This window comes from Pleurodeles waltl, chromosome 5, assembly GCF_031143425.1.
Source record: "Pleurodeles waltl isolate 20211129_DDA chromosome 5, aPleWal1.hap1.20221129, whole genome shotgun sequence".
Classification (NCBI taxonomy): Eukaryota; Metazoa; Chordata; class Amphibia; order Caudata; family Salamandridae; genus Pleurodeles; species Pleurodeles waltl.
In genome coordinates, this window is record NC_090444.1 from 136,665,427 (window position 1) to 136,689,407 (window position 23,981).

The window sequence follows — 23,981 nt, forward strand, 5'->3', positions numbered from 1 at the left end:
AACAGTGTATGAGGGCAGCCCCAATGTTAGCCTATGAAAGGAGCAGGCCTCACAGTAGTGTAAAAACGAATTTAGGAGTTTCACACTACCAGGACATATAACTACACAGGTACATGTCCTGCCTTTTACCTACACAGCACCCTGCTCTAGGGGTTACCTAGAGCACACATTAGGGATGACTTATATGTAGTAAAAGGGGAGTTCTAGGCTTGGCAAGTACTTTTAAATGCCAAGTCGAAGTGGCAGTGAAACTGCACACACAGGCCTTGCAATGGCAGGCCTGAGACAGGGTTAAGGGGCTACTGAGGTGGGTGGCACAACCAGTGCTGCAGGCCCACTAGTAGCATTTAATCTACCTGCCCTAGGCACATGTAGTGCACTCTACCAGGGACTTACAAGTAAATTAAATAGTCAATCATGGATAAACCAATCAGTAGTACAATTTACCCAGAGAGCATATGCACTTTAGCACTGGTTAGCAGTGGTAAAGTGCCCAGAGGTCAAAAGCCAACAACAACAGGTCAGAAAAAATAGGAGGAAGGAGGCAAAAAGTTTGGGGATGTCCCTGTCAAAAAGCCAGGTCCAACAGCTACCATTTCCGAGGCATTTTAATGGTGGCATTCGAATCGGCAAGACGCGCAATTCTTTTCCTTGAGTGCTTTTCATGTTATTCATTGTGCGCTACCATTTCTGGACAGTTTCATGGTGGCATTCGAATCGGCAACATGCCAATTCCTTCCTTATGTGTGATTCTTGATATTCATTGTACGCTACCATTTCCGAAGCATTAATTGGTGGCATTCGAACCGGCAAGACGCGCGATTCTTTCCTTGAGTGCTTTTCATGTTACTCATTGTGCGCTACCATTTCTTGGCATTTTCATGGTAGCTTTCGAATGGGCAATATGCGCGATTCTTTCTCTGTGTGTGATTCTTGAAATTCATTGTACTCTACCATCTACGAGGCATTTTCATGGTGGCATTCGAATCGGCAAGATGCTTGATTCTTTCTTTGTGGTTAATTTATGATATTCATTGCACGCTACCATTTCTTGGCAGTGTGACGGTAGTGTTCGAATCGGCAAGACGTGCAATTCTTTCCTTGTGAATAAATAATGTAAAATACTGTGTGCTACCATTCTAAGTCAGTTCCTTGGTAGCATTTTCGAATTGATAAGTTGCGTGATTTATTCCTTGAATCTACGTTGTGTGATTTTATGGTGCACAATCCTTTTTGGTTTTCAGTACTCATATGAAGATTGGCTATGTGCACAATTCACTTTCCAATGTGTTTTTGAGAAGAACACAACAAGACCAGAGTTCTAGATGTAATGCTGCGTGTTACTGATATGTATTCTTAAATGGAGATTCATATGATTGTTTAGAAATTTGCTCAGAGTGTTTTTATGATTCTCATGCTAAAGAAAGTACTTGAATCTGAAAGTTCTATTTAACTTTTCTTGTTTCCTCCTCTGGTATTCGGTCATCTAAAGCTTAGTCAGTTTTAGAACTATTCTAGAGCTGTTTTATGTTTTCAGAAATAACAAAGCTTAGAGTTGTAGCATGGTACTGATTTCATGAGATGTAATTTTGATGTTTTGTGTTTCACCTTTTGCTTCCTGCAGGTCTCCTTCCCAGCTGTTCCCTTCCTAATCCCCTTTTCCCCACTTGGACTCTCTTAGACTCTGTGACAAAACTAATCAGAGTATTGGAGCTGTCTTGTGGTGGAAGTGTTGGGAACGTGCACAGACCCCGAGGATCTGGTGACTCTGACAGATTTCTAAAATGAACTGGTTCTCTGGATTTGCGCAGACCCGCAACAGCTTTATACATCTACAAGGCCTTTTGAACGATCGAGCAAAAGGAGAGACATAGCATTGGGGGGAGGAGGCAAAATATCCAATTGTAAGTGTTCAAGTCATTTTTACCGAACAATCAATAGCTTCATCTGCTACAGTAAGTTATGCACCTACAGTCCCAGATGGGAAGATTCACTGGGGAAGTAGCAAAATAGCAATTTCCTTTCAATATTAAGGTTTTACGCCTTATTAAGCACATCCATTGCCATCTTTTGTTGTGTAGGACAAACCACCCACTCCTATTTGAATGTGGTAGTTTTTCTTCTTCATGGTGAAAATGTTTACTTATATGTATTTCCTGCTATGTGATTGTGTCTTCGCTACAAGCTATTTAACCTCAAATAGTTTAATAAGAATGCAAACATACACCATCACCTACATGCCATCAGTTAAGGAGGAGCTTAATAGGTAAATGGCAAGAGGAATGCAATGTCCACAGCTTTCCATGCTTATTCCCTATAAGGAGTGTTCTTAGCATTAATGCTCTTAAGGACTGCAGCATTGAACAAGGGTTTGTGAGAGGCATATGATGTGGTGACAGAAGCCAATTTCTTCAGAAAAGCATTTGTGATAGTTCAGAGAGAATTATGTAAAGTACTTTCAGACAGTGGGAGGATATTAGTTCTCAGAATTTCTCAACAAGGATGTTTAGGAAAATGGAAAAATCCACTTCAAAGGATTTGAACTCATGGTCCAGTGAGTAAGTGATTTTCTCCATAGATAAAGAAACTCAGATTCCATTTGGTGTCCCACAATAATTTAGAATCAGCCCAAGCACTACTACCAATTCCATAGAAATGTGTTTCCCAGCTTGAGCTTACTAAGGATCTTCAGCAAGAATGTAGGCCTAAAAGAGTCACACTAGGGATGCAGACCCAACATATATGATTTACGACCTGCATGATTTCCTCCCATTTTTAATGTAGATTTGCACAGCGTTTCCCGTAGAAGATTCAGTTCCACTAGACATTTGGCCAGAATATAGGTATTTGTACATTAAAGTTTACAGTTTCAACATAGGTGATCTGGCTCTAGTGTGCACTTGGACCCTGCTTTCCTTTTATAGATGGTATGTGGCAGAGGGGCGGTGATAAGTACTTGCATGAGGTTGAAGACAAAGGAAGTGCACTTTCTAACAGCACTAAACAATTACCAAGTCCAGATAATCTGCATGCCTGCCTTGATCAGGTCTAATGGCAGAGGGATTGAAACACAGCCCACTGTGTAGCACCCTCTGTACTGTAGGGATGTGTTCTAGATACACAGTGGGCTTCCTCATCCATTCTATCTGAGGTTTCATACTACTTTATTAGGGGCCCTTTTCATTGTACTCCTCAAAATGGTAGTGTTGGAACTGTGTTCAACTGGAGCCCACTTCTTTGCTCATGGACTGATGTGGACATTCTGTACTGCACAAGAAGCAGTGACGTCTGGTGACCCAAGTGATTTTTCCTCCCAGCGATGTGCTTACCCCAACCCTGTGGCTTGGCTTCACAGCTTCAGCGCTTGAGCCTTACGTCTCCAGCTGTGAGTGTTCTCTAACAGTCCTCAACCTCTTCAGAACCCTAAACACCTCCCCTACACACTTATGGGTAGAATGTATCAAGCAGAATGCTTATCCTTCTGAGACTCATGTGGGTTTTTGACTTCCCAGGAGCACAGCAGTTGTGTCCTCGATACTCCTTTTTCTGACATTAACTGACTTGATGCGGTGTTAAGTTTCTAATTTCCTGTGCAATTCTCATTGTGATGTCTGGGGCCATTTTGTGCCAGTGAATGGTGTCAGGGACAGTTAGATGGCTAGTTTTTCCTACTGAGTGAGGCACCATTCCTCCATCAATCCAGATACACAGGTTGCTTTGCCACCAGATGTTTAGCGGCCTAGTTACCTTGTACTCAACAAAGGGCCAGCATGGCTTTATAAATTTACGGTTAACTTCTGTTATTTCAGTGAAACGAGGTTCGCTGATCAACTTGAGTTTCTCACATAGTTTCAGCATCAAGATGGTCACAAGCATTGAGTAGGTATGAGACAACCAAGGCTTAAGAGGCCAATCCTTATTTCTTAGCAATTAAGTAGGTTGATTCTCCTTCACCCCCAAAGCGGGCTTCTAGCATATACCATAACAATAGCCACAACATGACTGGGTATAAGACTACATATTTTGATACTGAAGTGAGGCACACCACTGGTCTAATTGGTAACACAAGAGTACATTTAGGGATTACAAAGTTAAACAAAACACATATTCAGCTTGGAAAACTATGCACAAAAGGAATATTCCCAGTGTTACTCTCAAAATTGAGCTACCAGACATACATTATATTTATAATCCTTGAATGCCACCTCAATATGGTGACTTCCAAAAGTTTAATGAAACTTAAGTCTGGCCAAAAGCATACTGAATCTGTGGAGACCAAATGTCTCCCTGTCTCCAAAGTAACTGAAAAAATGCATAACTTGTCTATCTCTACCTTCACTTTGCATACTTATTAATCCTGTGTTCCTTTAAAGAAATCGTAGTTTAATTTACATTTCTTTCTGGCTTTAGAGAACAATACTATTAAATATTTTCAAGGGTAACATGAGTGGAGGTTCAGTGTATTTTAGTAATTCAGCATGATCAGCAAGGATTACAACAGGGAAATATCTTCTGCATACTATGGAATATCACCTCAAAGTTCATTTCATTCTAAGAGATATTAAATTATGTGACAACCATTAGCTAGTCCTGTCCAACTCCTTGGCCAATCGGTGACAAGCCCAAGTACATCCCGAATAAGACAAGAATGTTGATTATTAATTTCTCCATGTTCTGGGCCATCATTTAGAGTTTGGTGGAATTTCCATTCTGACAATCTTGCAGTCCCTGCCCCATTTACAGGTGGAGGAAGAATTAGGTTTACTCTGATGACGTCTCAGCTGGCTCTTCAAGTTTAAACCTCTGACCTAATGGCTCATACATTAGTGGGCTGTCATGTCATAGTGACAAACAACAATTCCTAGATGGAAGTCTTGGTCTGACAAATCAAACAATGACCCTTAAACCAATGGAGAAACATTCCTATGCATAAGGGCCAGTGTTTTTCTGTTTTCAAAACACAAGGTCCTGGTTTGAGAGTTAATCTCTTGAAAAGGAATGAAAAGCATTGCTGAGCAGTCACAAAAACCATAGCACCTACTTGGCAAACTTCAGTGGAGCTGATGCACCAGCAACTCTACTGAACACTCAGAGTACTTCACAATCGAGACAGGGTTTTCTAAATTTGCCGGGCTTTTTTCATAATAGGAGTTCAGGGTCATGGCCTCGACCAAACTTGTGGACTGCCTGCCATGATGATATAAACAACCCTGATCATTTATTAGCAAAAGCCATCAAACTTACCCTTGTGTTTAGAATTCAGCTTTGAGAGCTTATTTTTGAAAGCAAAACAAAAACATTGCAGATTGGGCACAACAAACATGGCTGCCACTTGGCAAATTTCATTGCCTTCATTGGAACAGCAGCTTTTGTGACTGAACTGAAGGCAGAGACATCTTCACCGGGCAAGCACGACCTTCTAATTTCATGGGCTGCTTTCCATCAGAGGAAAAGCCATTGAAAGCACATGCTAATTTCTTTTGAAAAAGCAATAGAATTGGTCTGCCATTTCCAGCAAGTTTCCGGTGTAGGTCAACAAATATGACATAATTAGGAGATTTCTTAAGACTAAGATACTTACTACTAATCAGTGGCAATACACAAAATTGCATCACAGTATTTACTCCTCATCGAGAACCAGCTTTACATGTTCAGCTCAGAAAAAACCTTCCAATAGCATTCACAAACTCAGGCGAGAAGATCAAGAAATAATTGGTAGATCAGCCCTATCATAATTTTTGTGAATTGGATGATCTCCGCCATTTACAAAGCAGATGGAATCTGTCTCAATTGAAGTATTCAGTTTATTAAAACAAAGGACCCAATAGAATCACAGCTGGCCCACATGCCCTATTTGAGGTTGACTCTTTTAATGGCAACAAAATTTCATTCTTTCAATTTGGTTCCGAAGGACAGAAAGAACTGTAAATACTTTTTTCAGGATGCCTTCTGATACGTAATTTAGGTTGGCTGCTCAAGCTCCTTCTGAAATGCTCAACCCCACAGTGTAAGCATGCTTTTTAGTTCCAATAGCTGATTGATTACCAAAGCTAGGGGAATCACTGCAGTCCACTTCAAAAACAAAACTTGAACTTGCATGTCATTTTTCAGTTTTCTTTCATTACATTAGCAGCATGTAGTCAAGTGTCACAAACATACAGCAGAAGGTCAACCAAGTGAGCTACGCTGCACAGAGTTAATTTTTCTGAAAATGCGCATGCATAGATATGGCTCAGGGGAGCAATTTCTGACCAAACCAAGTGCAAATAGTTGGAACTTTTTTGTTGTAAGCGTGCGTAACTACTGTTGTATAAGAAAGCCAGCTTAGTAGAAATAGAATTTCTTTGTGAATACTATTTCTTCCTCTTGAAAAAGTAAAAAACACAAAATATTGCTTTTATGACTCATGGCAGAAATTCAAATCTAAAAAGAATAAGGTGATGGGTGGAATGCTCAAAATAAACTCAGCAACACTCTGGGACTCATCCCAATCCATCGTTTTTGGCACACTGGTGAAGAAAAATATGATGGATTGCGATGGAGCTTAGCGATCACCAGTGTCTAAGATTAATTCAAACGTTCCATCCATCACCTTGTTGTTTTTGCATTTGCTGCCCTAAGTGCACCTGGTATGCCCAGACGTCGGTTCCGGGCTCACTGTGCCACTGAACTAAGCTATACCTGGCTGAAGAGCCCTAACTGGGGCGAAACCGGTCCTAGGTTGCTTGTGTTCTGGTTCAGACAGATCTTAGCTGGGCAGTTCAGGCTGGAATGTTTCTAAAAGGAGCAGGGTCACGACTGATTTGCAAATGGCTGAGTCGAAACTGAGGTAGCATGGCAGGCAAAAAATTATGGACTGGGACGTGGCCCGAGCAATTGCCAGTAGCTGTGATTAATTCAAGCAGTCCATCCTTAACCTTATTGTTTTAGACATTAAAATCCACAAAGACCCTATAAAATAGAAAGAGTTGAATAAAAAATCCAAAACTCAATGGAATCAAAAATATTTAAAATAACTTGTAAAAAATTAGAGCTGTGGTTTTACCAAAAGTATATTTTTTGTTGTTGTAGGTTGAGTAAGAAAAAATACAATTTCTAAAACTCTTGAGCATATGATGTGGTTATGCAGGAAAATTAAAATCCATTTATTGAAGTTCTTTTAAACTGTAGTGTGTATACGTATCTAAAGCAAATTTCCACCAATTTTTTAAACATAGAAGAAAATATCTTACTTGATATATGTGTTGGCATTTCCCTCTGGAAAGACATAAGGATGCTTCTTTCGAAAAACATGTCCCACACGGCTGCAGGGTATAATTTCTAAGCTCCCACCACACATCCAGACCCGGAATGAAATTTCTGCAAGACATGGTGTAAATAAACTTCCTAATGATTTCAGGAAGAACCTAGTCTATATTACTTCAATTTGCACACTGTTAAAGAAAAAGATTATACAAAGGCACTTTATGATATCACATCTGGCATACAGAGTTGAGTGTAATACTGACACACATATAAATGGTGAAGAACCCATATACTCTAAACTTAATGTCTCAGGCATATATGTCATAGATGTACACTTTGACAACATGCATCCCTCCTGAGGGGGCATTTCTTTGATTTAAAAGGTAGAATTTTGGTTTTCCAATAGTGTTGGAATCATTTGTTTTTGCCTTGTTTATTTGTTCCAATTTATAGTTTATTAATTTTTTTAGATTGTATTTATTCTGTTTGTAAACACCAGCCAAAGCATAAAAATCTGAGATCACTAAATAAAGCATACAAATTAATATTTGATGAACTTAATATACAATATGAAACATTAAGCTTAACTCAGTATGTGTTGTTGCCTTGAGATTAAGCCTGCCTTATATCATCATTTATCCAGGAAAGCATTAGGAAACATAAGCTTCTCTAAGCATGTTAAATTGCTTGTGACTTATAATGATTTTCTCAATACTGTGTTTTTTATGTTCTGTTCCTCCTACTTGTGAGCTCAACCCATAGGTATCTAGTTCCCTTACATAGAAGCATTAAATTTCATTCTTCTCCATACAAATCCTATCCCTACATCTCTTCTTATCCAGAGGGTTATTGCACCAGGATCAAATAAAGAAAGGCCACATATATGATACAAATAAAAATATTTATCTTCTTTTCTTGTTTCAGGGTTTATTCAGTATAAAGAAAACTAACGTTCCTTGGAAATATACATCGCGCAATAGACACATTCTCGGAGAACAGCCTATCCAGAACACCCTCTATCTCTAATTGCACTCTTCTGTACCTTCTGAGACATTACTGTTAATTTAGAATTAATTTAACTGAAGTAGGTAAAGCTAACCTTAGAGTATGGCGAAAATCTCTCCTGTCCTTCAGAATCATAATAGAAACTTTCTTCTCAAATAGTCTGAGAGCACTATTGGTACTATTGGTACTGGTGTCTCGTAGCTCACTTTGGAATTGTATTGTGGTAGCTAGAGCCACACTCTATCTTGTACTGATATTCATCTTAAGGGGAATCAGTTCACTGTAAACACAGAGAGCCAAAATATATTTTCACACTGTCCCTCTTACAGAATCTAAATTTACTCAACCATCAGAATCTCCATACACTAGAAATTATGAAAAAGTGCTTCCAGAAACGACTTCAATCCAGCTATAAAAATCCTATCCTATTTAGATTCAATGCAGTGTGCAGTATTCATGATACTCTTGCTGCAAATGTAATGGGCGACAAGACAATGTTTATTAACTCAAGCATCCATCCAGAAATATGTGTTACCTATCAGGCAGGTCAGCACAGAGGTGCCAGAAGAGACATATTTAAAGATTACAAAATAGAGTGGTTCCATCTTTTTGAGGGTGATTGTTCAGAAAAAGAATGCAATGAGTGTAAATGATGTCATGATCTGACCCTTGTCCAATCACACATGACCAGTTCACAAGCATGGTGCTCTGCTCTAAAACAACATCCCTCAGCCCTCTCTCTCAGTGAACGTCACCCCCGTGGCTCCGCCCCTTTCAGAATGAAAGGATAATAAACATTCGTTCTGAAAGGTTTACAGCTTCTGCTGCTGGCGGGGGTGATGCTCCTCTGCCCATATGGAGGAGCCACCCCTGCCTAATCCAGTCCCTGGGCCCTTGAAAGGGTAAGCTGGTGAAAAACCAAGAAGAACTAAGTGCACTGACTTCAGGCGACTCCGGAGTGACGCCGCTGCTGGATCCCGTGGCGCCGCCTGCAACTGAAGCCCTGGTTCTCGCTGGAGTGCGATGACCCCGCAGGACCGACGACCCCATAGTCTCGCTGAAGTCCACGACTCGTGAGTCCTGAAGTGCCGAATCACTGATGTCCGTGACACCCAACTCCACTGGAAGTGCAAGGATCCAACACTTAGAACCTATGCCGCCTCACCTCCACAGCTCTGCAGCAAGGACCCGATGCTTTGCACCAACGCGCCCTCTCCTTTGCTCCTCAGCCCTGGAAACCGGCACCGCATCGGATCCAGTGACGCCTCGAGCCCCGTCTCCATGCAATGGCTTGTTTCCTCATTTTCACAAGGTACTGTACCTGGGGGTCCGTGCGACTCCGTGACCGGGTTGTTGGTGTCGGATTGTTGGGAACAACTCCGTCACGATGCTGTAATATCACCAGTTCAAAGCATTTGTGTTTCTAAGCGCTATAATGAAGTTTAATCTTTAAAAATTGATAAATATGCTAGTGTATGTTGGATGTTTGACATTTTGTTTTTGTTTTACTCAGATAAAAATTGGCTATTTTTCTAACCTGGGGTTGAGTCCTCTTGTGTTTTCACTGTGTTACTGTGTATTGGTACAAATACTTTGCACATTACCTCTGAGATAAGCCTGGATGCTTGTGCCAAGCTACCTCGAAGGTGAGTGGGGGTTATCCTAAGTGTGTATCTTCATTACCATGACTAGCCTGAGGGTCCCTGCTAGGACAAAGTGCAAACTGACTGCCAACCAGAGACCCTATTTCTAACAGCTACCTTGCCTCATCATGTGATTCAGTTCAGAGACTTTGCAACAGAGACCATAGGCCATCCAAAGGACAATAAACAACAGACCTGGGCACAGAGGTGGATAACACATCAGATACCACCACAATGTTCAGTAGCAAAAAGGTGACGTGTAATCCTGTACATAGTATGACGTCTTCAGTTCATCTATACTCAAAGAACAAGTAGGTATGCAATCTTTTAGAATTCAGGAAAAAATTATCATGTGCCTACCTATCGCCATCACTCTCCACAAAACCTTGTGAGCCATTTGTAAAATGTTTTAGGCATGTACTTAATAAAAGACACAACGAGAAGCACACAAACCGGACCAACCAGGATCTGAACCATTTTTTCTGTGATGAGCTTTCAGGCAAGAAACCCGTCTATCTGAAGATATCACACTGTAATCTAACTTGCTATCCTTCAGGAGAAACCTGAAGACTTATCACATAAAAGTCTACCACTGAGGTCAATATGCGTCCGTGTGCTAATTATCTGCTCTCTATAGTTGCATGCATGTTGTTAGCAACGTTACTTTTTTTTCTACCCGTGAAGTGCTCTTTTGGCCGTGTGGCTATGTCTGCAGATCAAAAATATTTGAATAAATAATTAAATATGAATTGAGATTCCTCTTGTCCGGTTTTTTGATGTGCCACGTCGCGACCTTTGAAAGTTTCCATGGATCAGCACCAACTTTGTAGTTTCACCGGTTCCAAACACAATCTTCAAAGAACAGCTCCTTAGAATGGAGGAACCACTTACATCCTGACTGCCAGCTGGCGACAGATCATCAGAGGCAAATCGTTCATTAGTGTGGCAAAAACGACATGATTTGAGAGCAATGAATTCTTAGGGGTTGGTAAAATCCCTCAATCTCAATGTTAGGGCTCCTCAGAATGGAGAACCCCTCCTGTGATGTACGACATGAGGCACACATTTTCTCTGACAGTGTATATACCACATACCTTCTCTGCAGCCTGTCCCTAAGGCATCGCATCGACATTGAAATGAAGAAAACAGAGCTGCAGAAAATGCAAATCTGCACAGAGGAACGCCCACTTGTCACTTTCAAGAATTCCAAGAAAATGCTCTGAATTATTTCAGGATGCTCGACTGTCACTTCAAACCCTAGCCTACATTTTGAATGACATCGCTGGAAGGCCCCATTCTCTCCACAGAATGTCGTGCAGGACTAGAAGTCAATTATTTATGAGAGTCTAATAAAAGATGCTACAACTTAGAAAAATAGCAAGCCTACGGAAAGAATGGCAAACTTGATTTACCGAAATATTTACATTTCTGGATGCAATAATCAGTCGACACACATAAATGTACAGAACATGAAGATTAAGGGGCGTATTAAAAAAATATGGGATCCATAAAATAGTACTATTTTATTTACTCTAACATGACATTGTGACTAGGCCCCAAAACATCTAAAATTGGAATAAATGGGGAATATTAAGGGATTATTCAGAAACAAATAGTAAAAATAGAAAGTACTGTCTCTGCTTTGCATTTTTGATTATAAAAATTTGGATTTATCGGGCTGATTCAAAAAGTAGGTAAAAAGAGTACTCCTGTGGTACTAATTCAGATGCTCAGAATTGCTTTTGTGAATAGACCCCTACCAGCCTCTAAGTATAAACAAGTGATATTTTTCGCCTCAAAGTTCTGAATGCTCCACCACTTTGACAAAGCTGTTTGGGCCATTGCCTGTTTCGGGAGGGTTGGATGGGGAGTAGGCGTTAGGGGGTTGGGAATGTTCAGATTAAAAATATTTTTTGAGGATGCACAAAAATTTATGTTAGCTCTTATGAACATCTACACACACCACTGAATCCTAAGTTCTTCCATGACTTTTCAAGTGATCTGGCTGCATTCTGGGCATCCTCCTGATTATACGTGAAAGGCACGAGCATTTGACTTTTTTTTTTACAACAACATTTTGTACATATATGGAGATGCCCCTTCTCACCACTGAATTTTAATGAACTCTACAGTTTAAGGAGGAGTTTTGCGCCTCTGCTGTGGCTGTGTGACTTGCATGAAAAGATCATATATACATTAGGCCTTACACAGACAGGGGAAACATGCTTCTCTGTCACCGGAAAGAATCATGAATGCTAATCATGAACTGAAGTGAACACTGGTTAAAGCTTTTATGTTATTATTTATTTGTAGAGCATTCTAATACAAACGGCCCTTGGTGCTAGAGAAACACTTGTGGGATGATACTAGTATCAATGAAGAAAGAATAATTGATAAGGATAATATTTATTTATTAAAAAGTCTAAAACAAATTAGGTGTACTTCGCAGTGGAGGCCAAAGGAGGGGGTTCGAGAGTTTGGCGACAGAAGTTGAAAAAACATGATCCCTCTGGGTGGCTTTTCTAATTCATGATATAACAAGTAGTAGATTTGCAAATTGGAGGAAGCTAGTGGGTTGATTCAGAGAAAATGTATTGGCCGGAAAAGTTGGTTAACTCAGGTTCAGGTGTACGGCTTAATGTATAACTGTTAAAGCCTTGAAGAGTACTCAAGATCAGAAGGGAAGTCAATATAAGGATCTCAAAATTGGTGAGAGATGGGCTCTTCTAGCTGTTCCTCTGAGTACCCTGATCTGAAAAAGTTGGAGCCGATGCAGAATTTTATCTGGGGATCATGTCCTGGCAATCTTCCCAGGAGTTACTGAAGGCAATGTGGCTGATGATTCATATACAACACACAGTTATACAAATATACAAAGTCTGTCTTCATCGCTGACTTCATCTCCCCGCACGCCCTTGCATCGCCGGACTACATCCTCCTCGGTGACCTCAACTTCCACCTGGAACAGAACAACGACCCCAACACCACCACCCTGCTCGACAACCTCGCCAACCTCGGTCTCAAGCAACTGGTGAACACCCCCACCCACATCGCCGGACACACGCTCAACCCCATCTTCTCCGCCAGCAACCACGTATTCTTCAGCCACTCCTCCGTTATACACTGGACCGACCACAGATGTGTCCACTTCACCTTCAGACGTGAGACTCTCCACCTCCGCACACAACCCATCCCACGCAGACATTGGAACAAAATCGCTACGGAACAGCTTCTCTCCACTCTCAGCGACAACCAACCCACCTTCTCCACTGACCCCAACGACGCAGCCCTCAGCCTCACTCACTGGATCACCAACTGCGCGGACAACCTCGCACCCCTCAGACGCCTCCCAAGACAGACCAGGAAACCTCAATGGTTCACAGACACCCTCAAGGAATCCCAAAAAAAATGCTGTACCCTCGAGAAAGCCTGGCGCAAGGACCACACAGCAGAAAACATGTCTGCCCAAAAAAACGCCACCCGCGAACACCACCAGCTGATCCGCTCCACCAAAAGAACTTCCTTCACAGACAGACTGGACAACAACACTCACAACAGCAAAGAACTCTTCAACATCGTCAAAGAGCTCTCCAATCCTAATGCCAACTCCAACTCCATCACGCCATCACAAGACCTCTGCAACTCCCTCGCTACCTTCTTCCATCGTAAGATCACCGACCTACATGACAGCTTCGGACACTAGACCCAGCCAACCACCACAGAACCTACAACCCCAGCCATCACCCTCAATGCCTGGACTCACATCAGCACGGAGGAGACCAAAGCTACCATGAACTCCATCCACTCTGGAGCCCCCTCGGACCCCTGCCCACACTTCATCTTCAACAAAGCCGAAGACATCATCGCCCCGAATCTCCAGACCATCATCAACAGCTCGTTTGCTTCTGCCACCTTCCCCGAGAGCTGGAAACACGCGGAAGTCAAGGCCCTACTGAAGAAACCTACGGCGTACCCCAGCGACCTGAAGAACTTCCACCCCATCTCGCTCCCCCCCTTCCCTGCCAAAGTCATCGAGAAGACCGTCAACAAGCAACTGACCAACTTCCTTGAAGACAACAACCTACTCGACCCCTCTCAGTCCGGATTCCGAGCCAATCACAGCACAGAAACCGCCCTCATCTCAGTCACAGACGACATCAGAACACTGATGGACAACGGAGAAACAGTCGCCCTCATCCTCCTCGACCTCTCGGCTGCCTTCGACACCGTCTGCCACTGAACCCTAACATCCCGCCTGCACTCCACCGGTATCCAAGGACTGGCCCTGGACTGGATAACCTCTTTCCTCTCCAACCGCTCCCAAAGAGTCTACCTCCCTCCATTCCGCTCAGACTCCACCAAGATCATCTGCGGCGTCCCACAAGGCTCCTCCCTCAGCCCGACTCTCTTCAATGTCTACATGAGCCCCCTCGCCGACATCGTACGCAAACACAACATCATCATCACCTCCTACGCCGACGACACTCAGCTGATACTTTCCCTCACCAAGGACCCCACTGGCGCCAAGACCAACCTGCAAGATGGAATGAAAGACGTCGCAGAATGGATGAAACTCAGCCGTCTGAAACTGAACTCAGAAAAAACGGAAGTCCTCATCCTCGGAAACACCCCGTCCGCCTGGGACGACTCTTGGTGGCCCACGGCCCTAGGCACCGCACCAACCCCCTCAGACCACGCACGCAACCTCGGTTTCATCCTGGACCCACTTCTCACCATGACCAAACAAGTCAACGCCGTATCATCTTCCTGCTTCCTCACTCTCCGCATGCTCTGAAAGATCTTCCGCTGGATCCCCGCCGACACCATAAAAACTGTGACTCACGCCCTCGTCACAAGCCGACTGGACTACGGAAACACACTATACGCAGGAACCACCGCTAAACTCCAGAAACGTCTGCAGCGAATACAAAACGCCTCCGCCCGCCTCATCCTCGACATACCCCGCAACAGCCACATATCTGCCCACCTGAGACACCTGCACTGGCTTCCCATCAACAAAAGGATCACCTACCGGCTCCTCACCCACGCACACAAAGCCCTCCACAACAAGGGACCCGAATACCTCAACCGTCGCCTCAGTTTCTACACGCCCACCCGTCAACTTTGCTCCGCCAACCTCGCACTCGCTGCCGTCCCTCGCATCCGCCGCACCACGGCAGGTGGGAAATCCTTCTCCTACCTGGCGGCCAAGACATGGAATTCCCTCCCCGCCAACCTCAGGACCACCCAGGACCACCTCGCATTCCAGAGGCAGCTCAAGACCTGGCTCTTCGAGCAGCAGTAACCCCCTCCCCCTAGCGCCTTGAGACCCTCACGGGTGAGTAGCGCGCTTTATAAATGTTTTGATTTGATTTGATTTGATTTGATGTGTTGTGAAGCAAAGAACCCGTTTGCCCCTTATGGCTACTCAGATAAAGGTCTAGCTTCCTGTTGCTATGCTAGCCCACAAGCCAGACATCTAGTCTTATAGGACGTGTCACCCTCCAACACACTTTCTGCAACTCCTCCTGCTTTCATCACCAACATCAGAGTCCATGTAACACAGTTTTTACTTACACAGTTCTGTTGCTGGACACAGACGACAGCCAGTGACAGGAGATATAAGCATGTGGTCAGGACACAGCGCCAGTCACCATTCCGGATGCACAACTAGGAAAACAATCCTAATCCAGTTTTTAGCCTAGACGGGCTAATTGTAATGCCATTTAATTTGTTGTCTTCTCTTTTTTGTTATGTTGTGGTGGTAGTAATACTTTATTGTATGGACTGTTACTTGAGCAATACGCTCAGTACTTCAATGGCTGACTGTGCATTGTCTATTGTGTAAGATACCCCTTCAGACTCCATGATATAACTGGAGCTTTTGAAAGAGGGTGAATGCTAAGGCCACAGCAGGTGTACTGGAGAACCTAAGACTGACAAAAAGTGGATACTCCTGGCAGCTGAAGGAGATATAGCATATGAAATATTAAACAAAGAAATCTGTTCTGGTAGAATGTGAGGAGAGGCCTAATGTGTCAGTGATTGCTGTGATTGTGAACGTAAAGACATAAAGACATACATTGGTTGCTAAATTGCCAACATTGTGATTCCTGGGCAAAGGGAATGCTTTTGGATAATAGATAGAAGTAAGAGAGAGAATTCCAGATAAGTAATTGAGGAAGGACTGCATCTTCTCATTCAATAGGGCTGGAATGTAGTTATTGCAGTTCAGCAAGGAGTGTGTAAACAAATCGGGTGTGTTTTCAATCTGCGAGCATCAATACTGGAAAAAGGAACTGAATTAAGTCATAGAGCAGAGTATACAAATGCTTTGTATAGTCTGAGGTCCTGTTGGGTGAAATGTAAAAGCTCAGTCAAATAATCTTTGGTGTTACCTACATATAAAATAATCAATGATGCTTTCAGAGTCATTTGAACATAACGTTTGACATTTAGGAATGCACGGATTGTGGCCATGAGCGTGAATTAATCTATAACTAAACATTTCCACAGAGAAATGCCACTAGAAAATTGACTTGAGCATGAATGAACTGACACATTTTTCTGATCAGTTGGTAACAATGGGCAACACTTTTGTTTTGTGAGCAGCTCCACCAGCACGCATTGTGCATAACTCTTATAAAAGACACATTTATACCCCCAGCAGATGTTTATATCTTGGTGGTCTTAAAACAGTGATGACATTTTAGTTTCTTAGGGTGCTTCATAACTATAACTAATACCACCAGCCCCCTTTCTGTATAACTTCAAAGCTGCATTATTTTGACTGCTTACATCAAGTTGCTATTGCTGTTGTAGTCCCTTGAACATCAAATATCTATCATCAGGTAGTTCCATACTTTCAGGCTATGTCCCCATTCAGAGAAGCTGGAAAACCTTGTTAGGAAGTAGATCTCCTCAACTTTCAATCACTAGGTCTGTCCTACACTCCACCACTAATGATCTGTTCTGCCACAAATCAGACACCCATCACCTCACTACATCACTTGACTTGAATGCCAACACCAGAGCCTATCCTTCAGAATCTCAATCATACGTCTTTATTTTTTCACTTCCCTAACTTATCTACTATTCATTTTCCCATTTGATACCTTGAAACAATCCTAACTGTGACCCAGCTGGCAGATCTAAGATCTTTCCTGATTACCTGCTTGATCCCTTGGTGGATTAGGATGCACATATCCTCCACTTAGACCGTCTCCCCCGGTACCTCAAGCGAGGTTGAATAGCAAATCTCAAATTCTCATCATCTTGACTCTCAGAAACTCTTTCCACTAGACCCGTACATCTTGCCATCTCACCAGTTGCTATATGTTGCTGAAGTGCATTAACCAAATAAAATCATGCATACTGACTCTCCCAATTATCTGCCACAAACATGAACCTTCTATTAGTGTTATCAATCAATACAGTTACTGGGAAAAAGTATTTTCGAGACTCTGGATTTTAATCAGTATGGCATCTGGGAAGAATTTGTTTCATGCTGTGTTCTGAGAATTTAGACCTCATTCTCAGCTGATCTTTAGATATGTCCCACCCTGTACGACACCAAAAGTAGATCTGAAGCACCTCCTGCTTGAGAAACATCTCTCACCTTTGTCCTCCTAGAACATTACTCTCATCTCTGTGCCAATAGTGTTTCGTATGCCTCTTTTGGGTTGCTCTACATTCATTCTACTTTCTGTCACTTATGGTACGTATCTCATGTAAGTCTTTTTCTGCTTTAATCCAAAATGTGCTTCAATCTGGACCCTTCATTTAAGAGAAACCAATATATACAACTACAGTTTCCTGCTCATTTCTGTACAAAACATTTGACCAAGTTAAAGTATGGTACAGTGGTGTTGTGAATGCTCTCTTATGCTGTCTGTAGATAGATAGACAGACCTATAGTAATAGATAGACAGACAGACAGACAGACAGACAGACAGACAGACAGACAGACAGACAGACAGACAGACAGACAGACAGACAGAGATAGATAGATAGATAGATAGATAGATAGATAGATAGATAGATAGATAGATAGATAGATAAATAGATACTTGGAATAAAAGGAACAGCTTCAATTAGTAATATAACGCTTAAATGCCTAGATGCCTAGAGCGAGACAGACATGTATATAGACAGGTAGACAGACAGACAGATAGAGAGGTAGGTAGATAAATAAACAGATGAATGAACTGGTATAGAACTAGACAAACTGGTAGATAGACAGACAGATAGGTAGACAGGCATAGTATTGAAAAGCTGGATAGAAGGACAGACAGATGCACAGATAGTGTAAGAAATCAGATTATTTATTTAAGGAGGTGAGAACTTAAGAACCCACTTCAAAGAAAAATCACAATCTTTGACAGGGTGAACCACAAACATCTTGCATTTGTATTAGCCATCTTAGGGGGTATGTGAATTGTTTAAACTTGGAAGTGAGTTCCAAACAGGTATGGCCTCACCTTCAGTGCCTAGACCACTGCAAATGCTTCCCTTCCAATTACACTCCTCCTCTGTTCCCTGGGAAATATCCTCCAGCTGATGAAGGCTACAGGTTAGTCCAAGTACTCAACACTTAGCTGTGTCAGGACAGCCCAAATACAATTCTATGAAGCATCTGTCTGCATTAGGAAAGTTTTGAAACATCGGGTGCTGTGCACATGGCTTTCTTCATGGTCCCAAATGCTTTCTGGCTCACCTCCGTCCAAATCACCTTCTTAGGATGCTTCATGGAAATCCGCTCAATTTATGGATGTTGGACTTGCCCCTGTCTGCTGGGTCAACCCAAACTTTTTGCCTATAGCCCTAATGTTTTCTGAATCCTTTTTGTTGCCTTTTAGCACTCTACACACTTTACCACTGACTTAACACACTTACTTATAAGTCTCTAATAAAGTGGTAATATATGTAGCCAGGGCCAGTAAATTAAATTCTACTAGCGGGCCTGCAGCACTTATTGTGCCACCCACTTAAGTAGCCCTTCTAAACCCGTCTCAAGCCTGCCATTGCAGCCTGTGTGTGCAGGCTTAAACTGCCATGTCAACCCGCTAAAATAAAATCTTGGCCAGGCTTGAACTACCTTGTTCAATATAATATATGTCACCTCTAGGATAGGTCCTAAACAGTCCATAGGGCAGGGTGCCATGCACTTTGAAAAGTTGGAAATTGTCTTTAAAGTTTTACATCTCCTGTAGTGAATAACTCCTAAGTTCCTTTTTCACTTATGTGAGTCCTACCTCTCCCATAGGATAATATTAGGTTGCCCTATTACATTTAATAGGTGATAGTATTTGCATGGGAGCAGGTAGGAAAGTCATGCTTGGTGTTCGAGGAATTGCAATTTTGAAACCTTCTTTAATGGTAAAGTTGAATTTTAAGTCACAACTCTGAAAATGCCACTTTTAGAAAGTTGGCATTTTCCTGTCCTAATTATTTGGTGCCTGCATCCTGTTCTTGGGTCACGTGACTGGGTGTAGCTGACAGCTGGACTTTATTTAATCCTCCTAGACAGCAACACAATAGAGAGATAAGGTGTGCTTGGATGGGCCATCAACTAGCAGGATAGGGGCAGAGCTGTTTATAGCCCTGCTTGCAAACTGAATTAAATGTGTCCTGTCTTTATACAAAGGACTTGTAACTTTAGCAGGGAAGGCAGGAAACGTCAGGGACTTCAAAGGGGAGCCTCCAGAACCTTCTCCTACTTCAAAGTGGGTACCTGATATAAATAGTGGACCCTTAGACTCAACCCTTCAGTACACTCCTGGACCTGTGGATACTACAGAAGGGCTGCTGTGCTGCTTTGTTGGTAGAAGGACTTCCATTCTGCTGCCCTGTTTCTCTGCTGCCATGCTTGCTGAGAAGTAAGACTTGACCTGTACCCTTCCTTCCAGGGTGAAGTAACTCAAACGTATCCAGCTGACCTCCTGTTTTGAGCTACAGGGACATAACAAGCTCCAGTGGCTGCCTGCAACTGTTCAGCTGACCTGCTGCCTGAAATTGCAACTAGGCATGCCTGAGAACTGATGGCCTCTGCTGGAGTGAGTTCCTGACCCCCAAGTGGTGCTCCTCATGTCCTGGGCCTCTGGTGTGGGCTCAGTTGAGCTCTCCTGAAGTTTTAGGCTCTTCGTGTTCATGGCAAAATCTTCTGTCTGTGCCGCCCGTCACTGAAAAGTTACGGTGAACCCGACCCTTCACGCCACAGCGACCGCCAACAACTCCTGGCAGCAGAAGATTTCCACTTCATGCTACAGTCTCAACAGCTTGCGGTGACTACCAATGCGAAGCCCCTGCACGACCATCATGACACCACACAGAATCTTCACCCTACAGTGACGATCATCCACAACACATGGTCTGCTCTTTGCACCACATCAATGACCATCTGCAACGCTATCGCTACTCTTCACTGCCCCTTCTACTGCAAAAAAAACTTTGTGCTGGGCTCTGAAGGTAACTCTTTTAGCCAAACTAAACTCGTCAGTGTCTCTGGATGGTGCTTCATCATGGTCAGCCTGAACTTGTGATTTTCAGCTGGTCTCACATGACCATATAACCGCAAGTGATAGTTTGTGCTCTTTACATACCTGAAATCTTTAAAGTTGCTTATCTCCAGTTCTACTGATTGACTTTTTGTCCATTTTGGTGTCAAATAATTTGTTAAATTTTACTCTATTTTTCTAAATTGGTGTGGGATTTTTTTGTGTTATGTTTTCAGTTTATTACTGTTTGAAGTGCTGCATAATCACTTTAAAGATTGCCTCTAAGGTGAGCTTGAATGCTTTTGTGCCAAGTTACCAGAGGATTAAGTACAGGTTAATTTGGTGTTCGCTTGTGTTTCAGCCTGACAGAGATTGTGGTTCCTGCTTCAGTAGGGTTTCAGTCCCCTCAACTAGTAACCCCATTTTCCAACAAAGACCCAGAGATAAAGTCTCCTGCTGGATCCTATGCAGAAAACAGTGTTGAAGGGCAGACAGGCTGGGAGGGACATGATGCTGCAGCTAGCCAGACTGGCTGTGGAACAGAGGGAGGCTGAGGCAGAAAGAGGATTACCAAAAGAGGAGGCAGAAAGTGCCTTTACGGTAAACAAGATGTGAGCTCATTAAATGAGTCTGAAGGAGCTGGTCTTGAAGGCCACATAGCTGTCAGAATCAAGCAGAAATGGTGGCAGCAACAGCACAATGTCCATGGAGATGAAGTAGTCCAGATACCCAAATGCCTGGTGCCAGCTTTGAGGTGGAGGATGAAATTGTTACATGGTTCACAGCCAATGAGGTAGCCCTTAGAAAACATAAGGTCCTAGAGGAGTTTAGAGGAGAAAGCCTTTCAAGGCACATACTAGGTGTAGGGAGTGATAGCCTGTTGGCTTTAGAGGTGGCTGACCAGATGTCCTTCATCCCCATGAAAGCAGGCCATATCACTAAGTTTTGCCTCACCCCAGGGGGATACCACTTAAGGTTTAGGGACAGTCAGACACTGACTGGTCAGTCTTGGATAGATTTTCTGGACTTCTTCAGTAAGACATTGAATGGCTGGGTGAAGGGCAGCCAAGTACGTAGTTCTTAATGAATATGATCTAATTTCTAAAGAGCACATCCTCAGTAACTGTTTCACAGAGTTGTGCCAAACCTGGTTGACTGCAAGCTCACTGACCCAGGGAGTTTGCAAAGGAGGCAGACATTTTGGTTGGTATCAGCATGTGGGGGAAGGTACCAGGGAGTGATCCTCCCAGCCCCCGATACAGAGTGAGGTTGAGGTAAACAGTGATACAGACAGGTCCCAGAATAGTGTGGGGGGAAGGGATGCCATACTCATTCAAAGAAAAATGGGGAGAATCTGGTGGGCAGCAGCCCAGGGCCCCTCATTTCCAACCCTGGTGCTTCAATTGCTCTCAGCTAGGTCACAGGTGAGGGGGGCTGATCTGTACCAAAAGACCACCTACTAGTGGAAGTTCCACAGGGGTGAGTAGCCCCCAGATGCCTATTAACCACATTATGGGTGCCACATTACCACCAGTGACCCGTGAGCTGGAAAGGGACAGCCATGTAGGGCACCCTGAAAGCTCAATTTCTTGGGGCTTCCTTTCCCAAAAGGAGGGTACGGAGGACCAGATGGAGGGGCAGGGGGAAAAAGGACTCACCCCTCCCAGCTGTTCAGCCTCAGAGTACAGACACTGACCTGAAGAGTCAGTCTCAGGTTAAATCTGGACTGATGGAAAGGAGAGTCGAAGTAGAGTGCCTAACACCCAGGGCTGTTGCCTCCCACTCTGAGAAACATCAGAGGTCAGAGAACCTTGAAAGTGCATGGCTCTTTACACTGACAGCTATCAGTGGCCTCCGTTTGATGCTGTCCTTATGGAAAGAGTTTCCCTAGGGTTGAAGACAGAAGCCTGATCTAAGGGTTGGAATGGGCCACATCACTTTTTTGGCCATGGCGGTACTGTCTCCCTACTGAGATGCATCTGTGAGCAAATTAATGTTAGGTTCTGCACAGATGGGGTCAACAGGTGAGGAGAAGAGATCCCCATGAGTCAGTACAGTGGCTCAGCAGAACGGAGACAGAGGGATCCAACTGAGTTCAAAAGGGTGTAGAACTGTCAAGTGTCCTTGCAGGAGAGAACCACTGTTCGTATTCTATCATAAAGAGAGAAGCCCATCAAGGTATTGATTAGTCTACCTTGGTTTTTGGCTGGACAGGGGTCATGTTGGACTTGGCCCTCTCTGCAAGGTCACCACCAAACATTTTGCGTTCACCTCTCCTGTTTTCTGAATCTGTTTTTGATGGCTTTTAGGACTCTGCACATTCAACCAGTGCTAAAGTGTATGTGATCATGCATAAAAACATGGTAAAATTAGCTTATCCCCAATTGACATTGTTAATTTACTTGTAAACCGCTAGTAAAGTGGCACTCCATGCAGCACTGATTGTGTCATCCACTTAAGTAGCCCTTTAAACTTTCCCCAGGCTTGCTATTGCAGCCTGTGTGTGCAGTTTAACTGCCATGTTGACCTGGCAAAATAACTATTTTTCCTGGCCCAAACCTTCCCTTTTGGTATATATAAATCCCCTTTAGAGTAGTCCCTGTACAGGAGAGAGAGCAGTGTACTTAAAAGGTATACACTTTCAAGTTTTGCATGTCCTAGTTTAGAAAAACACTTCAATTTGTTTTTCAATACTGCAAGGTCTCCCTCTCCCATAGACTATCATTGGAGTTACCTTATTACATTTATTAAAATGTAATTTCCAAATGGGAACAGGTAATCAGTTCATGTTTGATGTCTTTGGAATTGTAATAAAAACTCCTAAGCTATGGTGAAGTCAAATTTTAAATTACAATTTTGAAAATGTCACTTTTAGAAAGTTGGCATTTTCCTGCCTCGGCCATTTGGTGCCTGTAGCCACTACCTGGGTCACATGACTGGGTGTAGGTGACAGTTGAGCTTTGTATATTCTTCATAGACAGCAACACACAGTAGGGAGCTAATGTGTGCCTGGCTGGTCCATCACTGCCGATGGGAAAGAGGAGCTGGGCACAGCCAACTTACACTTGAATGTGTGATGTCCTGCTTCCACACAATGGGCTGCATATCCCCTGTAGTTAGCCTGGAGCAAGGACAGGGAAGGCAGAATGCCTGGGAACTACAAAGGGAAACATCTAGCTGCTTCTCCCCCACCACAAAGGCACAATTGCTTATAAATACTGGACCTCAGACACCAAGGGCCTGATTCTAACTTTGGAGGACGGTGTTAAACCGTCCCAAAAGTGGCGGATATACCACCGACCGTATTACGAGTTCCATAGGATATAATGGACTCGTAATACGGTCGGTGGTATATCCGCCACTTTTGGGACGGTTTAACACCGTCCTCCAAAGTTAGAATCAGGCCCCAAGTCTTCAGTACACTTCTGGATACTCTTCCAGGAAGAAAGATTGCTGTGCTGCTGAAAGGCTTCCACTGTGCTGGGTTGCTACCCTGCTGTACTGCTGTCTTGCTTTGCTGATATGCTGTCTGATGCCCCCCAGACTGAGTTAGAAAGACTGGACTTGTATTGTTTGAACTTAGAACCCCAGA

At 43.2% G+C, this 23,981-nt stretch overlaps 1 protein-coding gene across 2 annotated transcripts in view; it reads right to left on the minus strand.

The window, feature by feature from the left end:
* Positions 1 to 23,981, minus strand: part of GALNT14 (polypeptide N-acetylgalactosaminyltransferase 14) — a 1,192,033-nt gene that overhangs the window by 117,530 nt on the left and 1,050,522 nt on the right. For both annotated transcript variants that reach the window (XM_069233809.1, XM_069233810.1), the window contains exon 10: positions 7,233 to 7,359. In XM_069233809.1, coding sequence (XP_069089910.1) covers positions 7,233 to 7,359 — 127 coding nt within the window. The remainder of the gene's footprint in view (positions 1 to 7,232; positions 7,360 to 23,981) is intronic.